The sequence below is a fragment of the Geospiza fortis genome, unplaced genomic scaffold (assembly GCF_000277835.1).
Source record: "Geospiza fortis unplaced genomic scaffold, GeoFor_1.0 scaffold1103, whole genome shotgun sequence".
Lineage (NCBI taxonomy): Eukaryota > Metazoa > Chordata > Aves > Passeriformes > Thraupidae > Geospiza > Geospiza fortis.
Genome location: NW_005054669.1, coordinates 132,796 through 152,135, shown reverse-complemented (window position 1 = coordinate 152,135; position 19,340 = coordinate 132,796). Strand labels below are relative to the sequence as shown.

General features: G+C 51.3%; 2 protein-coding genes across 2 annotated transcripts in view; both read right to left on the bottom strand.

Annotated features, from left to right (window-relative positions):
* KRTCAP3 (keratinocyte associated protein 3) overlaps window positions 1-142 on the bottom strand; it is a 2,710-nt gene extending 2,568 nt beyond the window's left edge. The window contains exon 1 of the mRNA XM_031065041.1: window positions 139-142. Within this exon, the coding sequence (XP_030920901.1) occupies window positions 139-142 (4 nt within the window). The remainder of the gene's footprint in view (window positions 1-138) is intronic.
* A 3-nt stretch (window positions 143-145) lies between these two features.
* On the bottom strand, window positions 146-18,764 carry NRBP1 (nuclear receptor binding protein 1). Its single transcript, XM_031065026.1, has 16 exons — window positions 18,644-18,764; window positions 18,162-18,263; window positions 17,990-18,079; window positions 17,474-17,514; window positions 16,357-16,451; window positions 5,484-5,567; window positions 5,165-5,223; window positions 3,943-4,041; window positions 3,734-3,866; window positions 3,354-3,456; window positions 1,681-1,731; window positions 1,453-1,588; window positions 1,300-1,353; window positions 887-950; window positions 748-803; window positions 146-566 (listed from the first exon to the last, which is right to left on the bottom strand). Exons 1-16 carry the CDS (start codon window positions 18,719-18,721, stop codon window positions 468-470), a joined length of 1,344 nt encoding a protein of 447 aa, XP_030920886.1. The 5' UTR covers window positions 18,722-18,764; the 3' UTR covers window positions 146-467.
* Window positions 18,765-19,340: the final 576 nt, after the last annotated feature.

Below are 19,340 nucleotides of genomic sequence, written 5' to 3'. Positions count from 1 at the left end.
GGGACGAGCTCGGCCACCCCTGGGCCCGTGGCGCGGGAATGGGGGGGAGTGACCGGGGGTGCAGGGCTTAGGGGCTCACCCCTGCTTACCTTTAAATTAAAAAAAAAAAAAAAAGAAAAAAAAAAGGAAAGAAAAAACCCATTTCTGTGCTGTGCAAAAGACACTTTGTACAATTCAAACAGAACAAACTCCATGCACATGAGTGGGGCTGCAGAACGCCTCAAGCCAGGCCTTAGCTCCGCAGCACAACCTGGCAAATCCCAACAAAAACAGGGCTGGAAATAATACTGATGCGCAAAGTCCCCTTTAGGAGGTGGGCAGGGAGGACTGTCGATGAGCCCAGCCACGGCACATGCAGGATGAGCTTCCAAGCACTGCAGCTGGGGTCTTGCGGGTGCCCGACAGCGAGGGCAGACACAGATGGTCGCAGGCAGCGAGGCCACGCTGGCTGCCCCGGAGCCACGGGGCTAAGATGACACAGTCACGGCCGTCAGGGCTCCGTTCCGAGTGTAGTAGAACTTGCTAAATGCCTCTTCAAGTAAACAGGTGAGTCTGCTCTGGTCAGCCTGGGCAGATAAAGGACAGTGAGGGGTAAGCCCCATCCTCTCAGAGCTGAGAGCATGGCTGGAGACCCCCAGGGCAGGGGCCTGGCTTATTCCTCCTGCCTTCTGCCCCCGAAAAGGGCACAAACCATTGAACTCTGAGGAAGGAACACAGGCCCACAGCCCTACCTGAGTCCCTGCTTACCTCGCTGATGAATCCAAGCTGGACCAGTTCAGCGGCCAGCTCCTGGATGTTGTCATCTACAACACAAGGAAAGGTGTCAGTCCTTGCTCCAAGCATTGCTGCTGGCCCAGTGCCCCTGGCAGGGGCAGAAGGTACTTACTGGGCTGAAGGTCACAGCTCAAGTGTCGATTCAACTTGTCTTCCAGTTTCAGCAGCAGTGTCAGCTGCAGGGCAAAGAAATTCTCATGAGGAATTGCAGTCCTGCAAGCTGCCATGACAAGCTCAAAGCAACCCTAGAAATGCCCCTTGGGATGGGAACCACCTCTCCAGAGCCCCACGGGGATTTAACAACAGCCACAGGCAGTTCCATCCTGAACTGCAGCGGTCAGCACCATCCAGGGCCTGGGGGTGGGCCAGGTGCCCGGTCAGCAGCAGGCACAGCCCTGGGACAGGCTCTGGGTCCTATGGTGGCAGCTGCAGCACTGCAGGGTTACCCCAGGCCCCAGCAGCACATCAGAGCCACGAGCCCTGCACAGCGCCCCGGCCTCCCCCTGCTCAGCCACAGAAACGTACGTGGTGCTTCACGCCCTCCTCCACAGACTCAATGTTGCACTGCATCAGCACCACCTGGAACAGAGGCACAGACCCCATCAGCAGCTGCCCCAGAGCCCTACCTGGCCATGGAGAGCGGGGCTGAGCCCCTCCTCAGCCAGGCTGAGCCTTTACCTTGCGGGTCTCCACCTCAGCGGGCTCTGGAGTTGGGGTTTTCACCGACGGGGGAGCAATGGGAGATTTCACCACCACCTGCTGGGGCTGCTGGGGCCGTGGCATCCCAAAGGCTGTGAGGGGATAGATTCCATTCCTACAAGGAAGGAGCAGCATCTGAGGTTATACCTCTACAGAACTTTTCCAGTCTCACACACAATGGAAGGTGTCTTAAAAAATCCCTCTTACCTCACATCCTCCAGGAACTTGTCCAGCTCCAGCGCTGGAGATTGTGAGAAGCTGGAAAACAAAATGTCCTGAGATGAGAAATCATCTCATAGTACCATCCACTTGGGTCTCTTGGAGTGCACTTTCAAATGCCCATGTCCTGGGCTGTGTCCACAGGCAGGATGGGTATGGACAGGCAGCCACTGGTGTGACAAGCTCTTATCTTCCCTTAAGGACATAACCACCTATGTGAGCTGAGGGTGAGGCAGCAGCTATGGCAGAGCCAGTCTCACAGCCCTCAGACCTGTGCAATGCTGTTATTTGGAGGGTGGCCCAATGACACTGCTCCTGGTGAGCTGTTTCACAAATACCTGCCATACCAGGTCCCTGGTTGCAACAAACACTTGGAATAGCCAAACCCCTGTCTCAAGGCTGCTCTGAAGCATTCCAGAGATGAGGTAAGGACTGCAAAACTGCTGGAAGCCTGACAGGATGTTCTCAAGTGCTTTATGGGCTGCACACCTGCCTCAGCTCCCAAACCACCCTCCAGCCCCTCCCACAGCCCCAGCAGCTGGGATAATCCTATCTTCTGACACAGCAGTAGGTTTCAACAAAAACTTCCAATTTTTCTCTAGCAGCTTGGTTTGCATGGCAGTCTGATGAACCATCCAGAAATGATGCTGACATTTCAAGTGATTGCTGCTTTCTTTCCCTTTTCCAGCATCTCTGAGGTGTGGCACCACCAAAAGGAAAGTTCCAGGCTGGCCCCCATGGACAGCCACGCCTGCAGAGGCTGACATCCCATGTGTGTGAGGATCTCTCCTTACCGCTTTGGTTGTTCACTTGTTGTCCTCCATTTTGAAACTATATCAAAAACATTCCAAAGGGAATTTCAAACTACATTTCCTAGCACTATGACAACTGGAATGTCAGCTTTTGGAAGGGTCTCTGTGGCTCAGAGAGCCGCTTATACGGATGGAGCTGTTCTTCCTTGTCATCTTACTCTTGTTCAGCAGCCTGAGCATCCCAGAACTCTGGGCTCCCTGGAAGCACCCTAGGCTTCTCTGGGAATACAGTGTTCACATCTTCGTCTTCAGCTAATCCCTTGACTAGCCAAGGCTTTGTTATCCAAAATGCACATCACTTTTTCGGCACTCTGCTTGCTCATATGTATTACAGTCACTCCCTTAGGGGCCACCCTTGCAGTGCAAGTAGTGCTGTGTGTCACTGACAGCTGCCTCAGCTGCCTTTCCCTGCGCATAGTGTGGAATAAGATGCTCCATTAGGAAAACACTGAGGAACCCTTTCTCTGAAGTGAGAAAGAGACTCCATCTGACTAGTCTGTGATTGGTCAGAGCACCTTCCCAAACTGTTCAGCCATGTTTTGCTGGTGTCTGCTCCAACTACAGCATGTTCATTTAATCTGTCCATTTGGGGAACAACTCATCTCAGCTGCACATAATCTACTGCCAGGAAACAGGTGCAAGGTCTCCTTCCACCCAGGAATAACCCTCCCCAGAGGTGTGTGTGCCCAGACAGGGACTGCTCCTTCCCCTCCAGCTCCAGCAGCTCCCACTGGCACCCAGTCAGTGAGGAAACACCAACTCTGAGGTGATGGGCAGCGTCCCAGTGCTCACACCAGGGCCCCAGCACTGCTCCCTGAGCAGCCCCCTGAGCACACCATGGGGACTCACATCATCTTGACTCCTTCCCTGTCCTCGTGGTTGATCTCTGCCAACACTGCGTTCATGTCAAGGTTTTTGGTAATTTCTTCTAAAGCATTTTCAGGAATCATATCTATTTAAAAAAAAAAGAGTAACTTGCAGCAATTGCAGTTCCTCTCCAGCTTTAGAAAAGCAATGAAAAGTGCAGAAAGTGCAGAGATGCTCTCAGAGCAGGTTGGACACCACAGCCCCTCCCGGCCCTGTGTTGGACAGCCAGGAACCTGCAGAGCAGCAGGGCATGGGAGGGGTGTTCCCAGGGTGCCAGCTCACTGGGGGGAAACTGACAGCTCAGCAAAGCTCTGCAGAGCCCTGACCCACGTGGGCACGTGGCTGCCAGGGCTGGTACTCACGCTGGTGCCCAACGATGCAGTGAGCAGCCAGGAGCTTCAGCGAGGGCACCTCGAACAGCGCCTGGTGGAACAGGAGCTCCCGGGCCGTGGGGCGCCTGCCAGGGTCCTGCTCCAGACACTTCTGAATGAACTCCTGGAGAAAAAACCTGCATGAGACCACGAGCAGCAGCAGCAGCAGAGCCATGCAGAGCCCCGAGGCCGTGGCTCACCCGCTGCAGGGGGTCCTCCAGCAGCTGGATGGCACTGTTGATGGCTTCCTGCGGCACGTAGGAGGACTCCCCGTTCCCCTGGATCTCCAGCACTGCCATCTGTAAACACAGAGCAGAGCATCAGACTCCACTGGCAGTGACAGGCTGCATGGCAGACAGGCTCAAGGAGACCACTGCCAAGCATGAGATCATCACAGCCAAGCTGTTTGGGGGTATTTAAGGTCACATTTGGAGAGACAGAGAGAATGGCTGCCTCACTACAACAGCTTACTCCTGGTACTTCGAGACTGCCAGGGAGCCCTGGGAACTCTGCCAGCAACAACCTGGACAGTAAGTGTCTCCATTTTGAACCTCACCATCCATTGGCCTGTTAGTCTGTTTGGTAATTCCATAGTGAAGCAGTGACTGGATCACTGCCAGGGTCTGACAGGGTCCCTTCTGGCTGTGTGAATAGCTCTGCATCGCAGAACAAGAGCAAGCACACAACACATCAAGAATGGGCTCCAGCCAACTACACAGACACTCATTCCCAGCTAGGAAAGGCTGAAAAATATTGCAGGGAGTGTCTCTGCATTCAGCTTCAGTTTTGTTTCCTGGAAGTTGTGTCTTTCCACAGTTCTCTTCCTGCTTCACTAATGGAATGTGCAGCACAGGTTGAGGGTTCTTTATGCTGGCTCTTTCTGACAATTCTTCTCAGAAAATACTCCTAACAGCAGCTCTCATTACCTGGACCTGGACCTACTGACTGCAAGGACAGAGGAAGCACAAAGTTGCTACGACCAGGTATGTCAGACTCACATTGACTGCAACCAGCACCTCCATCAGATGGGCACAGGCTGGCCCAGACAAAGTGACAGACTGCAGCTGTCCTCTGCCCCAAACAGCCCAGGCAGTGGTCACATACATGGACATTACATTACAGTCTGCAGCAGTGACTATTCCCTCCAGCCAATGAGTCTGACCTCAGGACTGGCCAAGACCTGCTAAGTAATTCATTACCCATTAGGAATTTGAGAAGAACTGCAGATCCCTGAGCCATTTACTCCTTAGTGAGGCACTTGGGGGAGCCTCCATAGAGATCTCTCCAAGGCAAATTGCACTTGGCTCTGAGAACAAAACACTTGTCACTGAGCAAACCCACCCATGGCCACAGCCCTTCCAGAGCTCTCTCTCTCTCCTCAGATTCATCATCTCTGTCCTAAAGTCCATGTTTGACACTCACCTCCAGTGCACACATCCCAAAGGAGTAGATGTCCACAGCAGTGGTGACATTGGCAACTTCTGTAACACAGAAATAGCATTATCAGTCAGCTCTGCATGCACCAGCACCATCCTGCACCAGGCTGGGACAGTCCTGCAGCTTCTCCCTCCTCTGCTGCCAAAGAACAGAGGAGCTGAAGCATTTCAGCAGGCAAATGGCTCAGAACTGTTAATGTGGCATCTGTCAGGAGCCTGGAGCTGAGAACAAGGTGCAGGACAGCTTGGAAGCATCAGTAAGGACAAAACAAATCCCCAGGCTTGCAGCCACAGCCACAGCATACCTCCATATTCTGGGGCAAAGAAGTGCAGGTTCTTCTGCTCCTCACGACAGGTCTTCACGTGGTTGTTAATTGTGTCCGGTGCCACTAGAAGAAAACCAGGAATGCTTAGGATACAGGAAACCACATCCCATCCCTGATGAAATCCCAGGGAACGCCTGCAGCTCCAGGCCCTTGGTGCCCAAAGGGGCAGAATGGTGGCATTAAGGTGAATCTTCACAGCCTTCATCTCTTGTCACCTGCCCTGACCCAATACATTCCTGCACTGTTTCCTTGGCAGCTTAGCATCACTCTCCAAGGGCAAACCTGGAGACCACAACTGCTGCCTGCCAGGAGGACAAGGTGAGAACAGCTCCCAGCAGAAATGCCTGGCTTCAAACAGATCCACAGCATTTGTCACAGGCAAGTTACTCATTCAGAACAGCAGCCTGAGGAGCAGCCAGAGGTGCCAAGGTCACTGCAGTTGGTCACCACCTCAGAGTTCAGGGAGGATGGACCTACCATGCAACTCTTCCCCATTTCAGGAGGATGCTGGTGCCAAAGCACCTCCAGACAATAATCAATCCAAGCTGCTGAGGGAAGGGAGGTGGCCACCCAGACAGCAGAACCTCCCAGCAGCCAGCACCTCCACAAACCACTCGCAGCTAGGGGGAGGAAATAACTTGCAGCCACAAGAACAGTGAGCAGAGCATAAATATGGACCCTCATGAAAGATAAGCTTTTGGAACAGCCACATCTGCAGAGACTGCAAACAACTCTCTGAAACTAAGCAGCTATCTGCCAGGGAGAAACACTGAGGTGAGCCGGGAGCACAGAGCCACCACCCATTTGAAGCTCTACTGTCACACTGCAATGTGCTCAGTGCCACAGTCCTGTGTCCCACCTGGTCACCCCCTGGACAATCACCATCAGAGATAATTTTAGAAAAAGGTTCGGCCAAATCCAGTGTCTGAGCAGGACAGGTGATAGGAAGAGGTGTGAAGCACAGCAGAGGGTAGGGCAAGCAACCTGTCTTTGACAAGCTGAACTCAATCTGGGCACTCAGTGGGCACTCCTACAGACACATGCTGTAGCTGGTCAGACTTCTCAAACCCTCAAGAATGTGCAAAAGGAGTTGGCCAGGGTAAGTGGGCAGCCTGTGTGCCCCCTGGTTGCTAGCAGTGCCAGCCAAGGAGGCAGTGGTGGCACTCCTGCCTGGGCATCCAGCCCCTGCTCTGGAACACTCCATGCTGCAGAGGACACTTCCCTCCTGTGCAGTGTCCATCTCACACCCTATCTTTGCCTTTATTCTGCACTCAGAACTTCCACTTGCAGGCAGCGAAGATCTCCAGTCCCACAGCCCTGCTCACCTCCTGCAGCAGCCCCTGGGCTGTTTGGGTTCTCGTGAGCATGCAAAGCAGAACAGGACTTCCCTCCTCAGCCAAGGGCCAGTGCCCTGGCCAACAGAAAGCAGGGGGAAAAGGTGTCAGTGAAAGGATCAACAACTGATCTGTGAGATTGTCCCAGGCTCGCTGCGCAACCCAGCAATGGGATTGTACCACCAGGGACCTAAAAATTATCAACTGACCCCAAGACCACCCTCTGCAGCTGTGAAGGGGTGACCACAGGGCCAGGAGAGGTGTGAGGCCACATTTTTATCCCCTGCACTCATATGCCTGAGGCACTTCCACTCCTGCAAAAGGGTACAAGGCTGCCCAAACCCACGACGTTAGAGTTTCCTTTCTCTGCACACAGCCATGACAAGAGCTTTTTTATTAGGGAGAGCAAGGCCCAGAAAATAAGGAACTAGGAAGTTATTCGGCATAAAAAGAAGCATACAGCCATTAAACAAGGAGTCAAACAGGAAGAAGTGTCATATTTATGCTGATCATAGAATAAAAGCTCCCTACAGCCCTCAGATCTGTATCAGGGATTGCAAACAGTGTTTGCAAAATGTTTGCAACACTGAGTCACCAGAAGGAACAGGATTTTATTATTTTTGGCATTTGAGTATCATTAGCTGAGGGAGCAAATAGATTCAGTGTATGAAAAGTTCACCACACACTGTTCCCAGTGCAGGTAAAGCTTACACACATACGCACACATCTACTGACATGGCTTCCCAGCAGGAACCAACCTCTGCTAAAGCACTGCCCGTGGCTCCCTCCGGAGAAAACACTGCTGGAGCAGCATCAGTGCTACTGGCAAGAGAGAGTTGATGCCACACAAAACTGGAGATGGCTACCCTCCAAAGAAATTAACACAGAATCAAAATCATAGCATGGCTCTTGTGGGAAGAGACCTGCACAGGTCACCTTGTCCAACAGCCCTGTTCCAGCAGGGACACCCAGAGCTGGTTGCCCAGGACCATGTCTGGATGGGTAACATCAAAATGGAGACTCCATCCCAGCCCTGGGCAACCTGTGCTTGTGCCACCACCACACTGAGAATGCCTGGGATCCAGAGGGACCACCTGGGCTCCAGCCTGTGCTGTGGCCTGTGCTCCTGTTCCTGGGAGTGCATGGCTCACCTGCAGAGCCCTCCCTGGGGGTACACACACCGGGGGCTCACCTGAGAGCCCTCCCTGGGGGTGTCACACACACCGGGGCTCACCTGCACAGCCCTCCCTGCAGGTGTCACACCGGGGGTCACCTGCACAGCCCTCCCTGGGGGTGTCACACACACCGGGGCTCACCTGAGAGCCCTCCCTGCAGGTGTCACACATCACAGGCTGCTCGGGGCTGTGCCCAGCCTGTCCCTGTCCCTGTCCCTCCCAGCCCTGCAGCATCACAGGCTGCTCAGGGCTGTCCCCAGCCTGTCTCTGTCTCTCGTGTCCTGGGCACCCAGCACTGGGCCTGGACCTACAGGGGGGCTGCACTGAGCAGAGAGCCAGGACCATCCCCTCCCTCCTCTGGCAAAGTTTTGCCTAATGCAGCCCAGGGCATCATCAGCTACTCACTCCTAGGGCCAGGGCACACACTCCTGTCAGTGAGCCACAGAGGGACTGGATCACACTGTGTCACATTGCTCATGAAGCAGCAAGTGGTATTTTTACATTTAAAAGATTACTTAAGAGTTGTAAGTTGACGTGTCTGACCACATCCATCACATGGAAGCAGAAAGTAGAAGTAGGCAGAGCAGGAAAAACAAGAACAGATAAAAAAGAGCTGTAAGATTAGTACCTGTCAATCCTGGCTGCATGCAGGCTCTTAAACAGTGACTTAGGAGCTTATTGCACTTTAGCGCTGGAAGAATTCATGACACAAACAACTTCATCCCTAACAAAGTCTGTTGGGAGATCTGCAATCTGCGCCCAAAACCAAGTTCCACATTCTAGACCGGAAGAATGAAGGTTTCACTGACCATGCAAAAAAACCCCTGCTTGGGCTACACCAATGCAATATTGCTATGAAAAAGATATACATGTTCACATCACAGTGCAAGAATTACATGCAATCAGAAAAAACAAGAACAGACATTCACTGAATGCTACAGACCGAGCTACTCCAGAGGAGCCATCTGCTCCCAGAGGACAGACGTGCTCTAGAAAACAAGTCCTCAGACTGTGAAGATGATCTTCTGCTGTGAGCAGCTCTGCTTAGCAGAAGCAGGGACTGAACCAATATAAATGTACACTCTAAAATGTAATTAGGGCACACAAGATCAAGAATTTCAAGTACAACTTTCCCAAATTTCAAACTCCCCATCTTTGATTATCATTGTTCCACAATGTGCCAAAGGGACCTTGGGAGGTTTAAGCCACAGCAAAGCTCACCCTTGGGAGCAGGTGCCAGAGTGCCAACACTGCTTGGCCGACACAGCTCCAGACCTAACCCACAAACCTGTCCAGGTTGGGAGGGACCTCTAGAGAAGACAGCTCACCCCTGCTCAGGCACAGCCAGCCACCACAGGCTGCCCCTGCTTGTTGGTGTCTGAGTGATCTTTTCAGAACTGGCACGAAGGAGCTCCCTGAACTGCTGAGGTTCACAAAGCCTTCAACCCAAGGGCCCTGGAGGGAAGAGACACCTGAAACTGCTGTGCTAATATGAGAATGGGCGAATTGAAGACCTGGAGGACTACAATTCACATCCCCATGCCCACTGGGAAAGTCACATAAAAGCAGAGAAAAAACAGAACTGAACAAAACTGAAGCAACAATGCCCTCAGTGCAACACAGAAATAACAATGACCTTGGAAAATGGATGTTCCATAACCTGGAGCACTAAACAGAGACATTTAAACCTTTTAAAATATCTTGCTTAACTGAAAACAACAACCAGTCTAAATGACCATAGTTTTCTGGTGTTTTCATGAATGAGGTCAGTCACAGCAGCACACAGAGGGTACTCTGAGCTAGGGAAACAAGTACTAGGAGCAAGAACTGGCTTTTAAACCCTCTGCAAAATAAAAATGAGTTCATTACTATCACAGCATAGAAGGAGGAGAATCTTTGCCACAAGGCCACCAAGGTCACCAGTTCCTCCCACTAAACTGGACCTTAAAAATGCCACCACCCTCCCCTGGACACACACACGCTGAACACGGGGTCAGCAGGAGGCAGCTGGAACTTCCAGCAGGACAGAACCCACCGACTGCCACTCACCCGTGGCTGCTCCTCCTACTTTAACTCTGTGCTCACAGAAAAATCCAGGGCAGCTCTCTGGAACTGCTCTGCCACTCTAGTAACCACAGCAGCAGCTACAGCATTGCAGCATTACAATTGCATCATTGTACCATTACCATTACAATCAACCTCATGCTATTCAACCCAGTTTGTTCAGCAGTTTCTCAAGAACAAGCCAAATGAGAAGTGCCTTCACTTGGAGACAGGCCCATGGCAGTCAAACCCTTAAAAGAAAAACCACCCCCCAAAAAAAGTAGCTTGGATCCAACCTTGAACTTTCTTCTAGACCAAAAGTTCCACTCAAAACGATTTCCTTGCCCAATCTCTTTCCCAGCAGCACCTGTAGTCACAGAAAAATCTTATTATGAATTTCTGCCTTAGTTTTGCCAAGTTTCTAAGGAACCAAAAATGTTTGGCTTGACAGACAATGTGCTTGACTCACACATAAAACTGTATAGCTAGAAAAGCTAAACTACATCTATTCATGTTACATTTTCCTAAATCACTGCTAACATGCCATTTTTATGGCAGATTTTTCTATGTCTGATGACTTAAATTATCCATTATTTTCCTTTTAAAACCACACCTGCCATAGTTGAAAAATAAAAAAGCCAGATCCAAGATATCCTACCAACCTCTTATTTCTGCATCACCTCAGGTGTCTGTTAAGAATGTTGAAACCAGCATGGCATTGAAAGATCAGGCAACAAAATCCAAGGGAGTGAAGTGATGACTAAAATAAGATTAGTTATGAAAGCATGTCACTCACAGCCTCATCAGCTCAATGCTCAAGCAAAACAGGAGCCTTACACCCTAGATTTAGTGTTTTCAAACCCAAATCACTGCTCAAGATGCCCAGCTCTCATATCAGCAGTACCTCCTGGTACAACAGAGTGTTAGAACAAGTTCACAATCCAGGAAAGCTCAGTGTTCCAAGGCCATCTGATGCTGTTCCAGCACAGGTGAGGCACCACAGCATCTCCTTGTGCCTGCAGAGTGCTCATCCAGGCTCCTCCTGTCCTTCTAGAACCAGGGCCTTTGGTTCTGCTCACAGGGGTGCCTGATTCTGGAGGAGGGGCTGGCCAGCCCTCAGCCTTGCTGCCCTCAGCCTGGCTGAGCCCAGGCTCAGGCTCAGCCCAGGCTCAGGCTCAGCCCAGGCTCAGCCCCAGCCCAGGCTCATGCTCAGCCAAGGCTCAGCCCCAGCCCAGGCTCAGCCCCAGCCCAGGCTCAGCCCCAGCCCAGGCTCAGCCCCAGCCCAGGCTCAGGCTCAGCCAGGTTCCCACTCTGTGGGCTCAGGCTCAGCCCAGGCTCAGCCCCACTCGGCCCCAGCCCAGGCTCAGGCTCGGCCCAGGCTCAGCCAGGTTCCCACTCTGTGGGCTCAGGCTCAGGCTCAGCCCAGGCTCAGGCTCAGGCTCAGGCTCAGCCAGGTTCCCACTCTGTGGGCTCGTTCCTGGGCCAGTTCTCTGGCTGCTGCTCTGCCACCCTGCAGCCATCCCCAGGGACACCTGCCCTCCTCAGGCCTCCAGCCCTGACCACATCCCCATGCCCCTCAGCCACACCAGATCCCAGACTGAGCTTTTCAGGAGCCCCTGCCCCGCTGGCAATGCAGGGTGGCACAGCACATCCTCCTGCCAGCCTGGAAGGCACAGAGCCCATGTGGTCAGGCCCTTGCCCTTTCCACCACTTCAGCTGATGGTTGGTAGGTTCCCAACTCAGGAGAAACAAACTCTAACCATCGAGATTAACCCTGATGGCAAAAAATAAAATAAATTATTATTTTAAATGTAAACATGGTGTTCTATGCAATAGGGTTACAAATTGCAGCACTCGAATCCTTCTCTGGCTCCCACCAGCCCAACTCCCTCCTCATATACACAGATCTCCCCAAAACCAGAGATTTATCTGGGGAAACAACAATAGCCAAGCTTACTTCAATCCAGAGACTCATTTGGATCTCCAGGAGGGATCTGGCCATCAGGAGCCAGACACATTCACTGAAACATTCATCTTAAAACCAACACATCTAAGGAGTTCAAACTACAAGCAAGCAATTGGATAGCCAAGCACACAGTGGGGGCTAGTCCAGGGCTGGGCCCCAGCCAAGGGCAGCAGAGCAGCAGCAGGGAAGAGCCTAATGGACGTGGGAAGTTCAGCTGGGAAGAGCTCAGAACAAGGCATGGCTTGTTGACATGCAGGAGCTGGCATGCACGGGGCCCGTGGACTAGCACACGCTAAGAACATGGAGAGGGAGAAAACTAACAACCAGGAGACTTCACAAAGGGCAGTGCTCCCTCTCTGTAAGGCTCTGGCCAAGAGCACGAGGAACTGTTTGCATCCCCGCACAGAACATGAGCTCTCCAAGCAGGATGCACCTAAGCCAAACAGTTTTACACACAGCCTTATAGCAAGGGAACACTGTAAATACATCAGTGTGTATGTCTGTGTGTTACAAATATAGATACACACACATATATATATAAATATATATATACAGATACACACAGAGATAAAATCATGTACATGACATAAGTGGAGTCACATCACAGGAGCGGAGAAGTTTGCTCACCATTAGCAAATATCCTATGAAAGACTGTTGTAACAGAGCAGCCCGTGAGCGGGAAGTAAAACGAGATAAAGTCAATGAGTTGGTGAACAGCAAAGCACTTACATCCATAGAGACAGCTGGGTCAGAGTCAGGGCACACAGGGACAGGACTGAGCACTGGGCCCTGCCTCCAGCCACCTCTTCAAATAAATTTACCTAAGGAACATCAGGGCTTCTACCTGAGAACCAGACTGGGCAGGGGACACAAGGCATCTCTGACCAAGCAGAAGATCATGGCTGACTGAGACCAAGAAGCCAGAAATTCTGTTCTTCTGTGAGTGTCCTACAGTCCCACCCACCCCACCCCTTCAGCAGAGAATTCCCTCTCTCTACATCCCAGTACCTTCTGGCCACAGATCTCAGCAGGAGAACCCACACTTACACACCTGGCCACATGATGCCACAGCAGAGCTAATACCCATAAGAGTCCTGCCCCATGGCCTGGAACTGAGGGCAGACCCTGAGCAGACACAACTGAAACAGACTGAGGCTCAGGTCAGGCGTGGTGCAGCCAGGAGAGACACACAGCAGCAAGGCCTGGGGGCACAAGGGGGAAATCTGCACTGCACTCCACGAGCGTCCTCTGTGCTCCATCGAGGTCTCAGCAGATGCTGACACACTGCCATGTCTCAGGAGCACCAGAGGACACTGAGACCCTCCAGCCTGAGGCCTCCCTTCTGCTGGGGCACTCCCAGAGCTGCCCAAAAGGGTTTTAATTCAAACACATCACTTCTTTCCACCTGTGAATGGTTCTTATGCTGCCAGTGGGAATTCCAGGAACAGCTCCCAGCAATGCCAACAGGAGCAGGCAGCAGCACCAGGCACACTGTGTGAGCACCCTGTGTGTACACACTGTTCTTCCCACACTGAGAGCAGCTGCAGCCCCAGAACACACCTGGCAGCACATCCCCCTGTCAGCCAGCACAGACACCCAGGGAGGCACCACTGTGCTGCCCCTGGGCTCTGGGAACAGTACACGCAGCAGGTGGGACATTCCAGTCTCTGGGAATACCAGTGGCAAGGTTAAGAGCTGTGAGTGTCTTTCCTATCCTCATCACGAGTTCTCTGAAGCTCTCCACTCATTTGAAACATTCTCCTTAAATCTATAAACTCAGCACTTTATGGAACTGGAGAATAAAACATTAGCAAATGAATGGATTATGGATGGCTTTTGCATTTAAGCATTATACAAAATCTTTCCTCCTTCCCACTCCCTTTTTCTCCCACAGCTGACCCCCAGCACACAGATTTACATGCTGAACAGAGAAGCAGTGACCAGTGCAGCCAGGGCACGTGCTCCTGCCTCTGAGTGAGCAGCAAGGAGCAAAGGGCTGTTCCCACCCTGAACGAGTGTCACAGGGACAGCATCAGGCATTTCCAACGTGGGGCTGCCCTCCTGGCACGCCCTGCCCCAGCAGACAGCAGCATGTCCTGCAGCGCACACCAGCAGCTGCCCTAGCCAGGTTTTTGCCCCACATTCAGCAAGTATTCTCTTTGCCAAAGCCACAGGGAGAGGAACTTGGGGAGCAGCATCCAGCACAGTACGGGGGACAGAGACAGTACCAAAGCACAGCTCATAGTGCACTGAATCCTTGTTCCCCATAAATCCACAGAAATTACTGTCCTGCTGCTTTAAGTGAACACAGGGAAGTGCTCAGATACCAGCCAGCTGTACAGAACAAGGACAGGAAGCAGCAAACATGAGCCTGGCATTGTCAGTGACCCTGGAGCAGCTGCTGTTCCAGGCCCAAAACTCAAACCCAGCCCATGTGGCACTGCAGAGGCAGCAGTGCCAGGGAGAAAGGCTCAAGCTCCAACACAACCAGCAGTCCTGGGGATGCAGCTTTGCCTTTTCTGGCTGGGTGGGCATTGCAGGAATAGGAATACATCCTGCAACACTGCCAATTCTAATTCCAGCCTGCACTGGAGCCACAGCTTTCCCATCTGGAGGATTCCTCTTTTGACCACAAGCCCACTTGCAATCACTTCCTTTTTTATTTAGGAAAGGACCAGAATCTTTTAGATAAATTACTTCACTCCTGAATGTGAGGTGAGGCAGGCAGCCCACAGCTGTGGAGCAGAGAGGTCAGGAACAGCTGCACATGAGCACTGCAGCTGCAGCCACATCCTGCAGCTGGAACAGCACAGACACCCACTTCTCCTGGCATGAGCACACACACGTCCCTCCTGCTGCACCTGACAGCAGCAAAGCTTTGTGAAACTGAAGGGAGCCAAGGTGTAACAGTGCTGAGGCCACCATTCACCCACAGCTGAAGAGCCACCTTCCTACACAGCCTGTGAACAGCAGCCCTGGAGCTGCACACTCTGGGAATGGCAGGTCTGAGGAGCTGCAGGATCTCCCTGTGGTGAAAGCCGTGGCTGCAATGCCAGCTCCATGGGTTTGCTTTCACAGACAGCACTGGCTGCCCTGCAGAAACATGGCAGCTGCATGGTACCTTGAAACTAAACTAAAAAAGGGAATTTCTTGAGTACTCAAGTCTTTCCATCAGTCTGAACTGAATGCCAGGGAGTTTGCCAGCATACAGGTACTAGGTGCACTCACTCTTGGAAATCTCTCTCACTTGGACAAAGTCAGGAAAACACAATAAAGCCTGTGTGATGACATGATGACATCAGCTTGTGTGAGGAGCAAGTCCCCAAGTTTACAGGCAGGTCAGGAGCAGAGTGCTCCTTCTGCCACAATCCTGTCTCCCTGGTACAAGCACAAACCTGCTACCTCAGTTCTGGAACAAAACAACAACACAGGAGCTCTTTGATGGGAAGAAAAGCCACAGGTCTGCAGCTGATGGAGAGGCTATTTCTGGAAGACAGGTGATGTAGAGCATCCTCCCTGTACACTCCACATCAAAGCAGAACTCACATAGACAATAGCTCCAGGAAAGCAGAGACCTATTCCTCAGATCGAGAATACTTGCCGAAGTTGAACAGCAGGTAGCAAAGCTGTCCCTTGAAAGGTCATGTCAAGGTGTGAAATAATGCATCCTGACTGCAGACAGATTTTTAGAGACATGGGAACAGCAGGAAAAACCAGAGCATGCAAGGATGCTCTGCACTGCCAGGAACATCACTGCTTACTTATGAAATAAACCATTTTGGCACAGGATGACTGCTCCAGCAGGGCACGTGTGTGCCAAGCAGGCTGAGGGCAGCTCAGCAGCCTGAAGGCACGCCCATTATCCCATGGGATAATGGCATGCTGGATAAGCCACTCGCTGCTGCCAGTCTGTCCACTTTATTACAAACATGGGCCGCTACAAGCAGCACTCTTGTGGCTGCATGAACACAGCTCCCCAGGCAGCTCCCAAAGCTCCACAGTGCTGGCAGAAGAACTCTGTGTGTCAACATGAAAATCTGCAGAGCAGATGAACACACAGATTATGTGCTTACAAAACCTCCAAGTTTCAGCATCATTTCCTGTGTCAACCCCTTGAGACATAAAGCTAAAGAGGAGGCTAAAGAAGAGTCACTCCTGCACATGACAAGGGTCCAATCAGCAGTGAATTCTGCTCCCAGTCTCTGGCACATCTGATGTGGAGGTGGAGAAGCACATGTACACACAGGCCTATCGTGCCAGGGAGCCTGGAAAGGAGCTGGTGCCTCTCTCTGGGCAGTCTCTGATAAGGCAGGGGCACCCCCAGCAAGCATTACCTGACCCGATTTTGATCAGCCCGTTGTGCTGGATGAAGATGGTGTCACAGGTCAGGTTGCCATGGATGATGGGAGGATCACAGGAGTGGAGGTAGCTGCAGATGCAGAACAGAGCACTGGTCAAGGCCTTGAACCCCTTCCTTCACACCCTCCCACGTCAAGAAACATCAGAAGAGAACAGGAGAGCAAAGGGCACATGCCAGGGATTTACAGCAGCTGGGAGATACAATTCAGTGACTGTACATCAGCCTCTGGCTGAGAACCAGGAACAAACAGGAATTGTCTCTATTGAATCTCCAGAACATGGCAGAGGGGAAGACAAAGCTTTCTCCTATCAGTTCCCAAGAAACTCAGGGTACCAGAGGTAAAGACACGATTTCATCCAACCCAGTACTGCTGAGTGGATTCTAAAAGGGTTACAATTTTATTTTTATACCAAAAATATCGGAGCCTTAGTCTGTCCCTACTCAAAGGGGACCAAAGAGGCACTTAATGCTATGCACACACAACTGGGCATGCTTGTCAGCAGGCACAAATAAAGCTTTTCAGCGCTGGGTCCCAGGTACACTCTGGTTTTGCATCTCACTCTGCTTGGGTTTATGTCAGCAGCTAGCACAAGTGAGGACAGTCAGCTCCCAGAAGCTTATTAGAACCCAAACTATTCATCAATAGCTGTAATTTAGCCAAGTGGCACCAGAGTTTCCTCTATGGAGTGCAAGCCATGCTCTGTCATCCAGGCTATTGTTTTTCTAAGGTTCTAATTAGCTCCTCACCAACTCTAGCCCTGGTGGAAAAGAGTTTTTAAAACCCACACCACATTCCACTCAGCTGTATTGCACTCAGATGGCTGCAGAAGGGCTGCACCATCAAGAAATGTACACACACATGCCTCAATATCCATGAATCCACTGCCTGTAACAGGCCTACAGCCTGCCAACACCGTGGAAGTTTTTCTAAGCCCCCTCACACGGAACTTGAATTCCCTGTCATCTTTGCAACATCCTCCTGACCAAGGAGAAACTCAGATTATAAAGATGGATACTCTGGAGACCTCCCTAATACTTAACTGCCACATCAGTCCCAATGGCTGGGACCTCAAGGTCAGTGCCCCACGTACCTGAGAGCAGAGAGGATCTGGGTACACCACCGCTTCCATGCCTGCAGATACAAGAGGAAAAGGAGAAAATCATCCACAAGGAGCTAATCAGCTAATCTGTAGCTCTGTGATTCACAGCCCACTCGTAGGAAGCAATACCTGCCCCAGCTTTTACTCAGTGCAGGTATAAGGAATCAGTACTCCTACAGTCAGCTTGTTTCTACAAATTCCCATGGGTCCAGAAACACACCTGTCCTCCAGTCTGCCGTATACAGACACCTTCCCCCCTTCCTGTGAGGGCCCCTGGACAGGGCCATGCCTGTCACACCACACCTGAGAAGCTGCAGAGCTGCTGGCAGTAAAGCAGCCAGCACAGAACTGCTGTCCCAGAGAACCTGCAGCTGACCTCAGTTACAGGGACACAGGGGAGCTGCAGCAATGTGTTATCACCAGTTCTCTCTGGGATCCTCTGCTGAAAGGGCTTTCCAGGGGCTGATGGCTCTAAAGAATGATGGTCACACAGAAAACAAGAGTTACCTTTTCATTCATAGTTTTGTGGTTTTTCTTTGTCTTCTTCAGGAATTGTTTCAAGCTCCCTGAAGACATGTACTCAGTGATGAAGATCACCTGTGAAGCAGCAGGACACTTTACCCTCCACCTTGTTAATTAGCTAACAATGAGAACCCAACAGCCTGGTGGCTGCACTTACCCTGGCCTTGTTCTCTTTGACATCAGCCCAGTATTTGTGGAACTTCACAATGTTGAGATGATCCAGCTGAATCAAGTTGTCAAACACTGCTTTAACCTTTTCCTTAACATCAGAAAGACAAAAACATGTCATATCAGAGACCACACCAAATATCCTTCTTTCTTCTTGGGTTGTGGTCCCCTCAAACACTAATGTGTATGTCAAGCCCCTATGCTAAGAACAGGCAGGACCCCATTTCCTTCTGCACTGCATCTCACAGAGTGTGGTTTGATTGCCAAGTCTAAATGAACACAAGGGCTCATGGAAATAGCACAACAGTCTTCCAGGACATTTCCTATACAGGCCAGGCTTAAGCCAAATTTGCTACATTTGGACAGCACAGCCTTTCAAACCCAGCCAATAATCAACACAAAAAGTATCCATAATCCCACCCCAGGGCAGGGTACGCTCCTCACATCCTGTTGGGAGACACATCAACTCACTTCCTGAAGCTTGAAGTTCTTCCGCTCAGAAAACTGAACTTCATTCCAGACAACCTCCACGCCTTCCTCGGTGTCCATGGCCAGGTAGGCACTGTCAATGCCCGGGACATTGCGCTGGTTCACCTGCAGGGAAGGGTGGAGACACCTGTGAGCACCTGTGAGCCACACCTGACCATTGCCATGCAGCACTCCCTGGAAAATCATCGACTCTGCTCATTAACTTTTAATTAAATGAGGATTCTAGGACAGGATCTGCACATGTATCTTGGAACAGGGCATATCCCAAACATGAGTCACTGCAGAGCATGTGAGCAGCAAGTCCTGAGCACACTGAGGGGAAAATCTTGTGTGCACAAACGCTGTGTTGCAGCAAAGCTGCCTTCCACCAACAATATATTAGATTTTCATGGTTAAGGACACCTGCAGGTCATTCCACCACAAAAAAAACACTCCAACAACACAAAAGGGATACAGAAATGTCTCAATAACTCAGATACAACTTTGTGAAGGAATCCTCTGAAAGGTGATGACATCTGAAACTCAATCAAAGCAGAGAGGAACAAGGGGAAAGCTGAAGCTTCAGAGGTGGGAACCAATGACACAAGGGAAACCACGAGAGTAACTTCTTTAGTTAATAATTGTAAACACTGACCCAGCACAAGTACATCCACACATATTAAAGACACAGATGAGCACT